Source organism: Vigna unguiculata, chromosome 5 (assembly GCF_037176805.1).
Source record: "Vigna unguiculata cultivar grain cowpea cultivar isolate G323 ecotype 2 chromosome 5, ASM3717680v1, whole genome shotgun sequence".
NCBI lineage: Eukaryota > Viridiplantae > Streptophyta > Magnoliopsida > Fabales > Fabaceae > Vigna > Vigna unguiculata.
In genome coordinates, this window is record NC_140796.1 from 20092795 (window position 1) to 20108193 (window position 15399).

Sequence of the window (15399 nt, forward strand, 5' to 3'; positions counted from 1 at the left end):
AAGCCCTTGCTCCGGCTATCTTCCATTTCATACGTAGCAAGCTAGGAAAACTCCACATTCACTCCCAACTTGAGGGGGAATGTTAGAATAATGGGATCAAGCTTCAGAAAGAGGATCGCAAAGTTACAAATGTTGTTTAGTGTGCTTCTGCTTAAACCTCCTATTTTTATGTTTTCTACTCACGTGCGTATGGGTCATTGCATGAGTAACCCAACATGTAATATACACACAAATATCCCCCTTTAACCTTTATATACGCACCTTGCTCTTTCTCTTTGTACACAAAAGTATTGTTAAATATACATTTTTCTTCTCTTCTCTTTCTTTTGTGCTTCTACTTTTCATTCTAAGTTTTTGCGAATACATAACTCTCACACTACATGTCCCATGCTCTGCTACAACGTCAAATGATTTTGTCATGTCGATACGATTCTAAGATTTATTTCAACCTGTCAATAATAATACACTTTCAGTAACTACAACTTGGTTCAATGGCATCAATAATAACTATACACAAATTTTCACTCCACAACATAAAAATGTGTTGAATTGAATAAATATTATTGTAAGATAGTTATAACTCTTTTTAGATAAATAGCAGTATTAGTTGAGAAAATTATTTAAAAGAACTATGACACATACAATATACAATTAGTTGGTATACTTACATCCCACGAAGCCAAACAAGATTCAAGTACATTTTAATTATTCTCATATCTCGTAATATTTTGCTCAAGATAAGTACAGAACATGATCAGTGGATCCTAGCTAAGATTGGATGTACTTTGGAGAACATCTTGGACCACTATAGGATGACATTTTCCCCAATGTTTCTGAAAATGCTCAAACTTATCACCACTTATGTCGAACACTATCAGACAAAACAAAAGTAATTATCATTTGAATCTTCGCTTAAAGCTGCTTCTTGCAATTGCTTGTATCTCTTACTATCGTGATCCGTGTCAAAACACAATGCATAGCTTGAGCTTTTATCTAAAGTTTCAGGAAAGTCATAGTTGCAAACAATTTCTTGTGCCTTTACTTCCATCTCTTTGATCCAATTGGAGGGGAAAATATGTCTCAGTTGAAGGTGGCTATTAACACAACCCCCAAGCTCTATAGGAGGGCATGGCAGACTATAGATGCCATTACAATTGATCCACTCAGGCAATATTGAAGTATCAATTAAATTAATTGCATTCTGCAAAAAGTTTTATACGTGGTGAATGTTTAGTTTCAAGTTAAAAAAATGCTTTTGTGAATTTCAATTCATGAATGAAAAAGGAAAGATTTATTGCTTTTGAAATAAAAGTATTTTTGAAGCTTTAAATCAACCAAGCATGTAGTAATTTGAGATAGGAATATCATAATAGGTAGCATGTTTCATAATTGAGGTTGTCAATTACAAGTTATCCATATCATACATACAATGGATCAAAGTGAAGTGGGATATTATTGCTTGTTGGGATAGAGTAGTGAAAATGTGATATTTGTATTAAAGGTATCGATAGTGAAAACCATAACTTCATATATGATCAAAGATAGGTTGTGGTTTTACCTTGCATAAAATCTCTAACTAACTATCTACCAAGTGAGATTTGTTGGTTTATGAAACATAAATACAATAAACTCTTAGATAAATATATAGTTCCTAATACTTCAAAGAATTGAAAGCGAAAGCGTACTTGGGAACAATAGATAAGTTTGGTTTCTGACGTGAAAGTGATATGAACACGTTTATTTTCAAGTTGTCCTTACTTTATCTCAATGATATCAACATAAACCTTAATATACAAAGTGTAATTTCTGAATAATATCCAAAGTATGTCCAAAGAAATTGCATGCATGCATAAAATCAAACATATAACACAAAAACACATAAAAGTGATTGAATCCCACTAAACCAAAGATTCCTCAAACAAAAACACAACCATATGAGCAATATGCTCCTGAAAGACCATGTTTGGAAGTACTTAGTGAGAGGATTTTTCATGATGGAGTTCGTCCCTTATAGTTCTATTAAAAAATTATCCACTTTATACCTTATTATTGTTATAATACAATACAACCGATTTAGTCACAATATAACTTAAGTGGTCTTTCATTACTTCATAATGCGCAGCCTTGTGACAAAATTACTTAGTCATATCCCTTATTTGATGCCTCATAGCATGTGGCACAATCTGAATCAAAATACCCAATGATCTCTAATTTATTTTACTCCTTATATGTGAGCATATAATCTCTTGTTCTCTGTAAATACCTCTTAACTATTTTGGCTTCTTTCTAAATGATACTACTTAAATATCTACCTAATCCCCAACTATGTATGCTATAACCATATGCGTACATACTTGTACATACATAAAACTTTATACAGCTCCATGTCCTGAATTTCCAAATTTCTTTTGGGCATAGATTGACACTAAATTGAACATTCTCCAACTGAATTTGCGATACACACAATCATCAACAACATTCATCTCGAAACCAAATGAGATAATCACTTGATAAAATTTGCGGTACCATTGATGAGATGTTTGTTTCAGACCATAAATGGATTTTGTCAAATTGCAAACCATAAAAAGAATAATGTTATATAGAATTATGTACTCTTTTTCCTTCACTAGGTTTTTATCCCAAAAGATTTTTCCTCGTAAGGTTTTAACGAGGCACATTCTCTTATCAATGGACGTCACCCAAGGGGGAGTATTATGAATTAATGGTCGTCTATTGATTTGAAACAGTTACTCATTTGATTGATATGATTGATACTCATATGATTCATTACTCTTTATGTAAATATTTTGTATTAATTATTTGATTTGTATATTTTATGGGTTACCATGTTTTATCTATGAATAGGACTCTTCCTATCAGATGCAAAAAATGTTGCTCCCCATTCTCTCGATATTTATTCTTCCTTTTCTCCTCTCCTTTATTATTAGCTTTATTTTATACTAGTTTAAATAAAAGGTCACATTCTTAAGTTTGGTTTTTGCCTTCTAAATTCTTGAGTCACTCCTAGTGTAAAATGTTTTTACTCTAACATATTGCATATCTTTAAATATCTAATGTGTGCCTATATAGTTGAACAAAGTTTGATCAAGTAATGGAATGATACAGATTGGAAGTCATTAGGCGAAATAAGCGTAACTTATCGAATAAGTTTCGGAATGACATCAATACTAGAAAACTACAATTATTTGATGACTTTGGAACTAGAGATGGTAAATAAACCCGCATCCATGGGTATTGCCCTAACATGTCCTCGTTTTGATGGAGAATCCCCGCATTGACTAGGTATGGGTATGGGGAATCCTTGGCTTTTTCAATTGGGTATGGGGATGGGTATGGGGATGTACATATCCCCGCCATAATACCCGTCCCCGTTTAAATTATTAAAATATTCACAATTAATTAAGTAACCATATATATATATATATATATATATATATATATATACATACTATTTTTTATTTCTTCTAATTATTTGGTTTGTCATGAAACTCATTCGCATCTCCATTATATTTTTCATCTTATCATAACCTTTATGTAATTATGTTAAAAAGATGTATGTCAATTAAATTTTTTTTATGTTTCACATTTTAATATTTCTATTGTTTTTTAATATTTTTATTTATTGTATATTTAATAGCACAAACCTTTCGTTTACTAGTTAATATAAAAAAAAGTATTTACTTATTATTATTAGTTTTTGTTTCATTTGAATAACTCTTTTGTTTGGTTAAAACAATATGTGTTATTTCTCAACCATTGAGTATATATGTTGATATTTGAAATGTTTTCTTAGATCTCTACCTTGTGTTTGGATGGAGCATTTCAACAATGCTCGGAAATTGAAATGCTTTGTATTTAAATTGCTTGCAATTAAATCCCCCTTCATTTACTAAATAACTTGTTTGGATAAAGAAATTAAAATACATTACATTTCAATTTCTTGTTTGGAAAAAACAATTGATTTTCTTGTGAGATAAAAATTAATTTTTACAATATTTATTTTAGGCTTAATTATGTTTTGAGTTCATGATAAATTTGGAAACGGGCTCGACGACCCAGATGGGTCGGGCTGACCCGAATACCCAACCGAATTGGTCTAACCTGACGACCTAACCGGGTCAAGCCGGCCAAAAAACCCAAATAGGTTGGGTTGACCCGATGATCTATACAAGCTTGACGACCAATATCTACTGGTCGTGTTCGTCAAGTTCGTCAATCTGGCCCAACACTACCCGACCCAACTTGCCTGCTTAGGTCATTGGCCTAGCTTGGTCCTACTAGGTCGTCCAACCCACTCGACCCATCTGGGTCATTGGGCCCATTTGTGTCATTGGGCTTGTCTTGGTTGTTAGGTAAGTTCAATTTGTTTCTGTCTTCAAGCCCACCTGACTCGTCTAGGTTATTAGTCCGATTTGGGTCATCGGGCCCATCGACCCATTATGTCGTCGGGCCAGCCTGGTCTGTTTGTGTCATGGGGCCAGCTTGACACATCTTGGTCGTCGGTCCCGCCCGGACAATGTGGGTTGTCGGGCTTGACCGACCTATTTGAGTTGTCTAGCTCGCCTGACCCGTATGTGTCATCAGGTCACCCGGTTCGTTTGGGTCATCGGGCTTGCCTGACCCGTCTGGGTTGTTGGACCTGCTCGAACCATTTGTGTCGTTAGGTCGGTTCGATCTGTCTGGATCGTATGGCCAGCCTAGCCTGTCATGGTTTTCGGGTTTGCCTGGTCAGTTTGAGATTGAGTCAAAGTGTGAGGTTGAGTGAGAAGAATTTCAAATTCCACCTTTTTTTAGGGTATTTGAATTTCTTCTATTTTAGCTAATTGAAATACTTCAAAAAAAATGCATGTATTTTAAATGTTTTTTAATTTCTCTATCAAAACAAAGCATTTCATTACAAAGAATTTCAAATTTTCCAAATAAATGAATCACCCTTTTGAATTGCCTCATCCAAACATACCACTAAGGTATTTTTCATCTTATCATACCCATAATTATACAATTGTTTTTCATTGTGCGATTTCTTTAAATAGTCTCTCAATGTGTTTCTAAACATTTGTTAATTTTTTAATATTTTTATTTGTTGTTTATTTTCATTATGTAGAATACGATTTTGATATATTTTATCTAATTATTTTCTATTTTCTAACTCATTATCAATCATACTGTAATTTTTTTTTATCATAATTGTATGAGTAACTTTTATTTACTTATTAATTTTACATACATGGTACATTTTTATTATTATTGATATTCCAAATTTTATAACTAATTTCCTCAGAGTCGAAAAAATCCTATAAATACATATAGGGATGTCAACGGGGTCAGTAGGGTACGGGTAGTAGCTCTCGCGTACCTTACTCGCTGGATAAATATTTTTCCCATACCATATCCATGCGGGTATCCATTATGCAGGTATCCGCATATTTTTTTAATATCTATGGATATCCACGAGTACTTGCGAGTATTTACAAAAAAAAAATTTAATATTTAACAACAAATTTTAACCATAAATTCAAATAAAAATACAATGCATAATATTTATAAATTTCAAACAAAGGGCAAATAACCCATTTAAATAATGTTGAATGATAGTTTAAAAATAAATAGAGATTTTTTAAAACCAATTGATAAAAAATAACACATTCAAAAATGTGTTAATGTTTTAATCATTTTAAAAAAATAATTTAAATTAGAGTATAATGGGTACAGGTATCCACATGTATGAATACTATGATATTCGTACCCACTCCGTTAAAATGCGGGTATAAAAAATACTAGTATCCGTTACATGTAGATATCCATTTTAATTATCCATTTTCTATCAGTTGCGTGTTTTATATGCGGATACATGTAAGAATGAATTTTCTTAACATTCTTAAATATATCTCATTCAGTTAGGGAATGACACAAATAAATTAATCACCTTATAATTTAAGGACTAAGAACTTAATAATCCAATTTAAAATAAAAAATGTTAAAGACAAATATTCTTAATTTATATTTTAGTGCAAGAATCAGACTTGCTAGTAAAAAAGTAAACATGAGTTCAAAACTTAACTATGATTAGGCCGGTTTGTACATATACTATACACAAAAAAATTGTCATTAAGCTACCCATACTATTTCACAGGTAACACACGCATGGTGAAATCCAGTTATTGTTGGAATAATTTGTGGATAAGTTACACGATCACAATTTCGTTAATATGCATGCAAATTTGTATTAGTGTTTTTCCTGTTGATAATAACCAAGTATAAAAAACCTTTAACCATAAATTTTGTCATCAGATTTTGTTACCAAAAAATTAGAATATAATAGATTAATATCCTTAATATGAATAAATGAGTTATGATTGACAAAAAAAATCTTAAAAAAGTACCTAAAGAAAAAATTTATATGATTTCAACCAATAAAATATATATAAAGGTTTAAAATAAATTTTATTTATTTATTTTAAATAACTAAAACGTTATTTTTAGAGAATAAAATAAAAAATTTGTCATTTTATAAAAATTGAAAAATATAAAGAAAATTTGATAGACATAGAAAGAGAAACTATATATTTTGTTTATCGAATCAAAGTTTTGAGAAACTAATTTTAAAATAAATCGAAACATATATCTAAATCTACATAGTATTGTCCTTCTTTCATCTTTTTCACACATGTTTAAAAGTTGTAGGATATTTTATTCATTTCCATCCACAAAAGAGTTCACCTTATCAGCAGGACGAAGCTCTATAAATGTGTTCTCGCATGTACGCTTATTCACACAACCGAACTCAACAAAGAAGAGAAAAACCATAATCTGTTTCATAGCCAGCCAAAGAAATGAGGAGTGCAACGCTCTTTGCTCTCTTCCTTCTCTCTGCCCTAACCTTCTACCTTCCTTCAACCACTGCTCAACCTGTCACTGACGGAAATGGTAACATCGTTACAAATGGTGGCCGATTCTATATAACGCCAATCTTTTTTGGAGCCGGCGGCGGTGGAATTAAACGAGCCAGAACTGGAGACGAAAAATCCCCTCTCTCTGTTGTTCAATCTCCATTCGACACCGATCCAGGGCAGCCATGGATTATTCGATCCATGATCCGAACCGCTTTTCTTCCTGAAGGCAGAGTGTCCATTAGCTACGAATATGTTCAACTCGGTAACTCTGTTGAGAGTAATGAGTGGATCGCTGTTCCGGATCAGCCTGAAGGAACCGTCGTTAAAGTTGGCTACCCAAATTCACTCCGAGGTTTCTTTACTATTCACAAAGCTTCCCCAAACAATATCTATAAGTTTTCGTTCTGTTCAAATGGCGGCACCTGCAGTGATGTTGGGGTTGTTAATGATGAAGCGGGGAACAGGATTTTGGCCATTAATCAGCAAACTCCATTTTTGTTTTATCTTAGGGAACTTCCTTCTGCTGCATCCAAGTGAAACACTATCCATGAAAACACTTTCTCCTTGTGAGATACGTGTCTACGATATGCTTTGGATGTAATAAACTACCCCAACCCTAAATAAATAATCCAAAGCTTATTTATTCGGTTTCTTTTCGAATAAAGTCATTTACGAATCGCGGTAAACTTTGACATTTAAGTTTCACAGATATTTCAAAATTCATCCATCATTTATTATTACATAAAAATTTATTAAAAAGAAAAAAAAATAAAAATAATACATAATATCAAAAATCATACAAAATTTATGATAAAAATTGCATTTAACAAAATATAAATAAATTATATCAATAATGAAAAAATTTTAAATGAATACATGAAAATAAAGCATTAAGTCATATATTGTCCATATGAATCAAAGTTAAATTAGTTAATTATTACGAAAAACATGAGAAACTTTGAATTGCATATGCTTACAAAAATGCAAGCACCTACGTCATTTCCCTTTAAATTTCCAAGAACCACTTGTTGGTCCAAACAATCATAACAGGTTAAAGAAGAATCACTCTCCAAACAAAGCCTCTGAAAGCCCTCCCTCCAACCAGTGGCGGATCTTGACCAAAAGTGCAAAGGGGCCAAAGTAATATAATTTTGAGATCATTAGATTCGATCATTAGTATAATATTTCAAAAAATGACTTCTCTAACTAAACATTTTTTATCATTAGTATAATGCTTCAAAATGTGTGAAAAGGTAGAATCTATCTGGTTTTAGTCAATAATTTCCTCTTAAACAATTAATTTATTCTTTCATTCTTTATCAATATACCTTTTTTGTAAATAATACTAAAAATTAATTGATCATAATCTAATAAAATATTAAAAGAAAAATATATTATAGTCAAGTCATAATTAAAAATCGATTATGAAAAAACACAATACATTATTATTTTTTCTATATTCATAAAAAATGAATATACAAAGAGATCATGAGATAAAAAAAAATGTTTTCATTATCAAGACGAGACGGGAAAGATAGAGGATAAATGAGAAATATAATGAATTTATGTCTAACTTTATTTTTCTTTACAAACAAAAAGAAGACATATGAGAGTGAGATTATTAAAATTTGTGAAAAACCTAAAAGACAATGAAAAGGAAAATAAAAATTATGTTATAAATATTTGGTTTAATTACTCTTTTTATTCATGTTTTCGTTTAAAATGTTAAGTTGGTCCTCCAATTTTTTTAGTCTCAATTTGGTCCCGATTTTTGAAAAATTAATATAATTCGATCTTTTACGATAAATTTCGTTAAATTTCTCAAAACAGATCAATTATCTTTTCATTAAAATTGAGACTCTTAATATGAATGATTTGCTTTGTTGGTGTTTTGAATAAAAACAAGGACCAAAAGAAAAATTAAACCTTAATATTTTTATTTTCTATTATATTTAATTTTATGTTTTATTATGTATTTACATTAAATGTTGTGTTTAAATAAAACAAATAAAAAACATACACAATTTATTTTTTATTAGAACTAATTTATATTGCCTACGGTTTAAAAAATTTAATAAATTTCAAATATATTTTTATATTATATATATATATATATATATATATATATATATATATATATATATATATATATATATATATATATAATTCAAAAAAAATTCAAAATTTGGGAGGGGGGCGAGAATCCCTCCCTGCCCCTAAAGAGATCCGCCTCTACCTCCAAGCATGCTCTAAGCATAAATGATCTCCATAAACTCAAGATAAATAGAAGTATGTACTGCTAAAAAAGTTAAAAAATTATTCACATATTCACCACGACTTCCTCTACAAATACCAACACATGAAGTCAAACTAGGATAATCCTTAGTTGCACCATCAATATTCATCTTAAACCAATTGGTATATAGAACTTGTCATATTACATTCATAAATGAAATCACTATATCTTTCCTAGTTTTAATATTGTAAATCTCAGCACTAGAAAATCATATATAGTATTACACATATACTTAATTTAAAAATTAGTAGAAAAAAACACAATTAGTTCCTAAGATTTATTATAATTTTTCATCCTTCAAATCATCTAAATAACTGGTAGTGGTTATTTTTATCCTTATCTCTAAAGCCATTGATATGGATATTTTTGATCAACACAAAACAAATTTTTTCTTACATATTACTATTTCTTTTTTATAATATTATAACCGATGCAATTAATACAGTAGATTTTCTAATTTGGTGGAAACAATTTTTTTTTTTTAATTTTACCATCTTTTTTAAACTAAAAATTACCATATTTTTAAGTAATTGTTTATTTAAGTTTAATTATATTTTTAGACTAAAATAATTTTTTTAAACCTAATATTGTTTTGAATTTAATCATTCTCTAAATTGAGACTATAATTTTTTTAGGAAACAATAAATATTTTCTTGTGATCATTAATCAACAAAAATTAAATCATTTTAATTTCTAAAATTGTAACACCCCATCTAATTAATAATCCCTAATTAAAGGAAGTGTCCCATAGAATAATATAGTAAGCACGGTCCTGGAGTATAAACGTTACTCCTACAAGTATCCAAGGTACTTTAAAAGAAAAGAAACAAATCACACCATGATGCCAATAAAAAACAGAGTAAGGATCTAATGTATTAAAAATACAGGGCCAGGATAAAGTAGTACATGGGCCACAAACCTAAAGGAAGACATGACAGCGGAATCCAACTCACAATTATGCAGCGGAATCACCATTTCCCTGTTGACCATGAGGATTTCTCGCATATGCTCACATCAATAAATTGATGATCATCCCAAAAAGAGAATACCACACACATAATAATCAAACAAGCAAAGGGTAAGCTAGAGCAGAATATGATTTATCATACAATTACATACAATTCTATAGTCCAAGATGCACATGTCGACCAATCATGTTATGACTTGCAAACAATACACTAAGACCTCAGACACGACTCATTCGGATACATATAATTAGTCGGATTCAACGGATGCTTGCACTTGTGGTGGCCTTTGCTACTCTACAGAGCTAATTGTTATAGTGTTTCTTTCCCCCACATACAAGGTTAGCACTTAAATTATTTTAGTCCTCTTGCTACTCTCACCACTCGAGTCAGTACGCTCTATGTGAGGCTAACTAACTTTTTAGACTGTCAGGAAACAATCCTTACCTTGAATCCTTACTAAATTATATAAATGGGGCACCACCATGAACTCCCACTAACAGGGGTCATGGAATTACGTCCCGACCAATTGAGGCACCATCATGAGGTCTCACCTAGAGGCTCATGGAATTACGCCATAACTAATGAGGCACCACCACGAAACTATCGTGGAATTACGCCCTAAACATACCAACAACATGTTATATTCATCAATACATATTCATGCTCATACCAATTGCATGTCATTTTTATCTCCAACCATTCCATACTCATTACATGCCAAGATCATGCCAAAACTCATTACTCCAATCCATACAATCAGACCTTACATGTATATACATATACATCATACTTTAAATAAGGTAATTCAAACCAAGCTCACAATCATCAACCAAAAACATGAAAAGAATAACCTTAGAGCAATTTTCGTGCCAGTCTCGCTCAAGCTACGAACCCTCGCTCAGGTGAAAAAGGTCTTTCGCTCAAGCTAAAGGTGCTCGCTTATGCGAGACTATCAACAGAGAGCCCTACGAGATTCGCGAGTTCTCGCTTAGGCGAACCCTCATTGCCTGAGCGAGGCGACCTTTTACCCAAAGGTGAGGTTCCTCGCTTGGGCCACAACTGTAGCGATGTGCCTCAAACTCCCACGCGTTATCGCTTAGGCGAGCCCCTCTCGCTTGAGCGAGATAGTACCTCGCTCAAAACAAGAGCTCTCTACTTGAGCGAGACTTCGAGTTCGAACCTGGGTCTGTTTCTGCTAGTCTCGCCTAGGCGAGACAGGCTCGCTCAGGCGAGAACATCATATCTCGCCACTGTTCTCCCTGCAACAACCATACATACATATCCACACAACATAACTAGGCATTTCACATGTTCACAACAACATATAATCCATACAAACATGATATAAGACTGAAAATAGGTAGATTCACGAAAACTATTAAAGACCCTAACTTCCCTTACCTGGAAAGAGCTATCCAAACGATTCTGACACTTAGGCGAATGAGCATGAAGGTTCCCGGAGCAGATTTAAGAGGTGAGCAGAACGAGGTCGAGCTAAACTTGAATCTGATTGAACTCCAAACCCTAGTAGAGCTCTGGGGAGAGAAAAAGAGAGTAAGCAAGGTACTATTTTGCAAGAATGGCAAAAGTGAAAGAGGTTTGGTTGCCTTAGGGTCCTTGTACACCCTATGTGCCAGCCCTAGGCCCAACTGATTTGGGGCAACCCTTAGACATTGGGCAGAAATAATAAGTGGGCCTTACCTTCTCCTCAAGAAAAAAAATTTTTGACCTCGAAAATAAAGACTTACCAGGAAAATAGATGTGGATGTGAGTTCCTCATATCCTCCTCTAACTCCCAGGTAGAGTCACCTGTCCTCCGGTCCTAGATGATTTTTGTAAGACTCGTGGAATTTAATTAATTAATTAAATAAATAAATAATTAATAAATACTAGTGGGAAGATCATTTATGGCATTAATTTCTGATTGGTATGACGTGGAAAAGTATTAGCTCAAATGGTTGAAAGTACTTTGTATGTGTGAGAGGACTTGGGTTCAAGTCCTGTGTATGCCGTTTATGTGTTATTTAATTATTATTGTTTTTAATAATACGATTGAGTAGGTTCATATGACATAATATCTGAATTATGTTGATTAGCATGAAACATGAATTGGCATGATGGTTTGACATTGACTTGGCATTTGCTTAGTTGTGGGTTCAGGTCTTGGAAAAACTCAAATTCCTTAGAAAATAGAGACAAAAATCAAGAGTGAGTAGAGGGTAGTGAGTGAACTATTGAGGCTAGTTGAGGAGAATCAAGGGTGGTCATTGGTGGTCAAGGGAAGAGCTTGAGATTTTAAAGTTTGGCAAAGGAAACCAGGTTAGGGGAGTTCCCTACGTTAATTTGATGCTTTGATATGAATTGAATGATAATTATACGTAAATTATGAATGATCTTTATCTGTTCTGTGATTCTGCTAAATTCTGGAAATTTTCTAGAAACCGCTTGGCGGGCTATACATAGCCGCTAGGCGGCTCATCATTTTGCATGTGTTTTTTATGTTCCTGGATGCAGTGCCTGGTAGTGAAGCCCTTTACCGCCAGGCGACTCAAAGCTTGTAACAATTATGGGTTTTTCTGGATGAAGGGCCTGACGGTATTTGTTGAACCGCCAGGCGACGTGAGTTTGTGATTCAATTGGTTCTGCACATTTTGGCATGATTCTGATCAGGGAAAAATCACGGGTTAGTTCTTAAAGGATGATCTGACCTAGTGATTCGTTGAAATTAGTATAATTACTGTAGAAAATTGATGGAACAATGCAAATGGAATGTTAGGGTTAACAGATTGGGAAAATTGTAAAATTTGGATAAGTATTGTGAAATTGAACTGTAATTTAAGTTGAAAATGGTTAGAGTTGATCAATGTACCATTGTTGTTAGGTTCCTGGTTGAAACGGAGGGCGATCAGACTAAAATATATGTAAGAAAGAGAAGGGTGCGGGAATAGGGTAGCTGGTGCAACAGAATCTGGTATGTTTCCCAAAACTGGTGTGCCGCCTGGCGGTTTATAGAGTGCCGCTAGGCGATAGCGTGAGATCAGTAACACTCTTGGAATATTTGGGGCATGTTGGGTCTGATTTGAATACTATGGTAACCTTGATGGAGGACAACGTGGAACGAATAGTGAAAATAACCTTTTTGGTATTAACTTGAGAGTTGATGAGTAACATGGAAAGGGAAGAGAATGAGAACAAATATGTGATGGGAAATCTGTGATCTTAATTAGGTTGGGGCTGAAATACTTGACATAGGTTAGCACATGTTTCACCCAAGTTGAGCTAGCAGAGTTGAGGGTTGAATTAGCGAAATTAGCAAAATGCGCATAAGGAACCAATAACATATTAGATTATAGGGTATGACATGGCTGTGGTACGGTAAGAATGGATTAAATAGGTTACTACCAATGAATGGAGATATTTAGTCATAAGTTGGTAATAGGTGCAAGAATTATATATGAGATGAGTAGGGAGAGCTTAAGGTAACCAATCATGGCTATGATGGGATGGAGAAACCACTTGAGGGTGAAACCAGTAGTATCACACTGAACAATAAGGGAAATTCTATTTGTTTTAGAAGTGAGACTTGCATGCCAGTGGATTTCAAAATGGCTAAAGTGCAGAAAGACCAATACAGCTCTCAATACTGGTATAGTGCCGGGCAGGGATATTGGAACCGATAGGCGATAGCAGGGAACAGTGGGATCTTGGACTTGGTGACGTCTGGCGGAGGGGAAGGTCCCGCCAGGCGATAGCGGCAGAAACAGTAGCCTTGGAACGGGTCCGCCTGGCGGTGTGGATTGTCTCGCCAGGCGGTGGTTGCATAATGATTGATTCTTAGGCGCTTGGCGCCTAGCGGTACGTGTCCCCCGCCAGGCGGTCTGGAAGCTGTAGAGCCTAGCGGTATGTGTCCCCCGCTAGGCGATTTGACTGCTGTAAGTCCTAGTTGTTGGACTATTTAGGCGTGATCTACAAGGCTTTTAGTGTTACTTCAAAGGTAAGATTGCTGGGTTCCTTGAGTTGAGCTCGGAACGTATCCCTAGAGTTGAGCTCGGGATAGGGGTTAAGCACGTAGCATCCCTCGAGTTGAGCTTGGGATGACGGATGAACACGAGGAACCCTTGAGTTGAGCTCGGGTTGGCGAGTGTTGCCGGTGTGAGTGTGGTGGTTGTGGCCAGTACAGATGGGTCCAGATGGATTGCCATCCTCAGCAGATAGCTGACGAGTTTGTTAGTCTTGGGACAATACAACTCATGTTGTATTTAGGAACTCCACTTGGCATTATGGTGTGTGATTCGTAGCAATGGTTTCCCGCACGTGCTCTATTGGTTGTGGCCGATAGATTTGGCAGCAAATTACCTTGAAGTAGTCGCTAAGAGAGGTAGAACACGAATGATCTAGTGGTGGCTAGGTGATGAGATTTTAAAGAATGGAAACACTCTGGGATGTTGGTGTAGTTTATATATATCTACTCTGTGTGTGTATGACATTTTATATGTTTTATCTATTAAGCTAACCCTATTTGCTTGTGTTTGGCGATGATCGTGTGCGCAGTACACGTGAGCAGAGGATGTTGATGCAAGTGGTGCTGATGATGCTTAGATACGGAGCGGGGGATAGCATAGGAGACTTTATGTTATTTATATTTTGGAAATAAAGTGTAAAATTTTATGAGACAGTTTTTAATTATTCAGCTTTTGTAATCATAGATTTTGGTTTTATCTATTGAATTTATAAAAGTTTAAAGGTATAAATACACATTTGGTACCCAAACTTTTTCGGAAAGTTCAATTTGGTACCCGAACTTTAGGAATGTTCAATTTGGTACCCCAATTTTCTAAAGAGATTCAATTTGGTCCTCTCCGTTAAGTTAGAGTTAACACCGTGTCCGTACAGGACACGTGTCAAGGCATGAATTTTTTTTTTCAAAAAATATAATTTTTTTTTCAAAAAAATTAATTTTTTTTCCAAAAATTTAAAAACTGCCACGTGGCAGCTTACAATCATGACATGTGACAATGTAATAGTTATTTTCAATTTAGTACCCTAATTTAATTTTTTGGTTCAATTTAGTACCCAAATTTTTTAAAATGATCCAATTTCGTCCTTTCCTATTTGAGACCAAATTAGTAAATAAGCTTAATTATAACTTATATAAACATGTTAAAATAATTGTTTTGAATTTATACATCAAATCACTACACCTAAATATTTAAATTATTTT

The 15399-nt window shown here is 33.8% G+C and overlaps 1 protein-coding gene across 1 annotated transcript; it reads left to right on the forward strand.

The window, feature by feature from the left end:
* The first annotated feature begins 6775 nt into the window (after positions 1-6775).
* Positions 6776-7606, forward strand: LOC114185999 (chymotrypsin inhibitor 3-like). Its single transcript, XM_028073991.2, has one exon. The coding sequence runs from the start codon at positions 6855-6857 to the stop codon at positions 7449-7451; it is 597 nt and encodes a 198-aa protein (XP_027929792.1). The 5' UTR covers positions 6776-6854; the 3' UTR covers positions 7452-7606.
* Positions 7607-15399: the final 7793 nt, after the last annotated feature.

Excerpts from the sequence above, each read along its gene's own strand:
- LOC114185999 (XM_028073991.2), top strand. The coding sequence starts at position 6,855 with ATGAGGAGTGCAACGCTCTTTGCTCTCTTCCTTCTCTCTGCCCTAACC.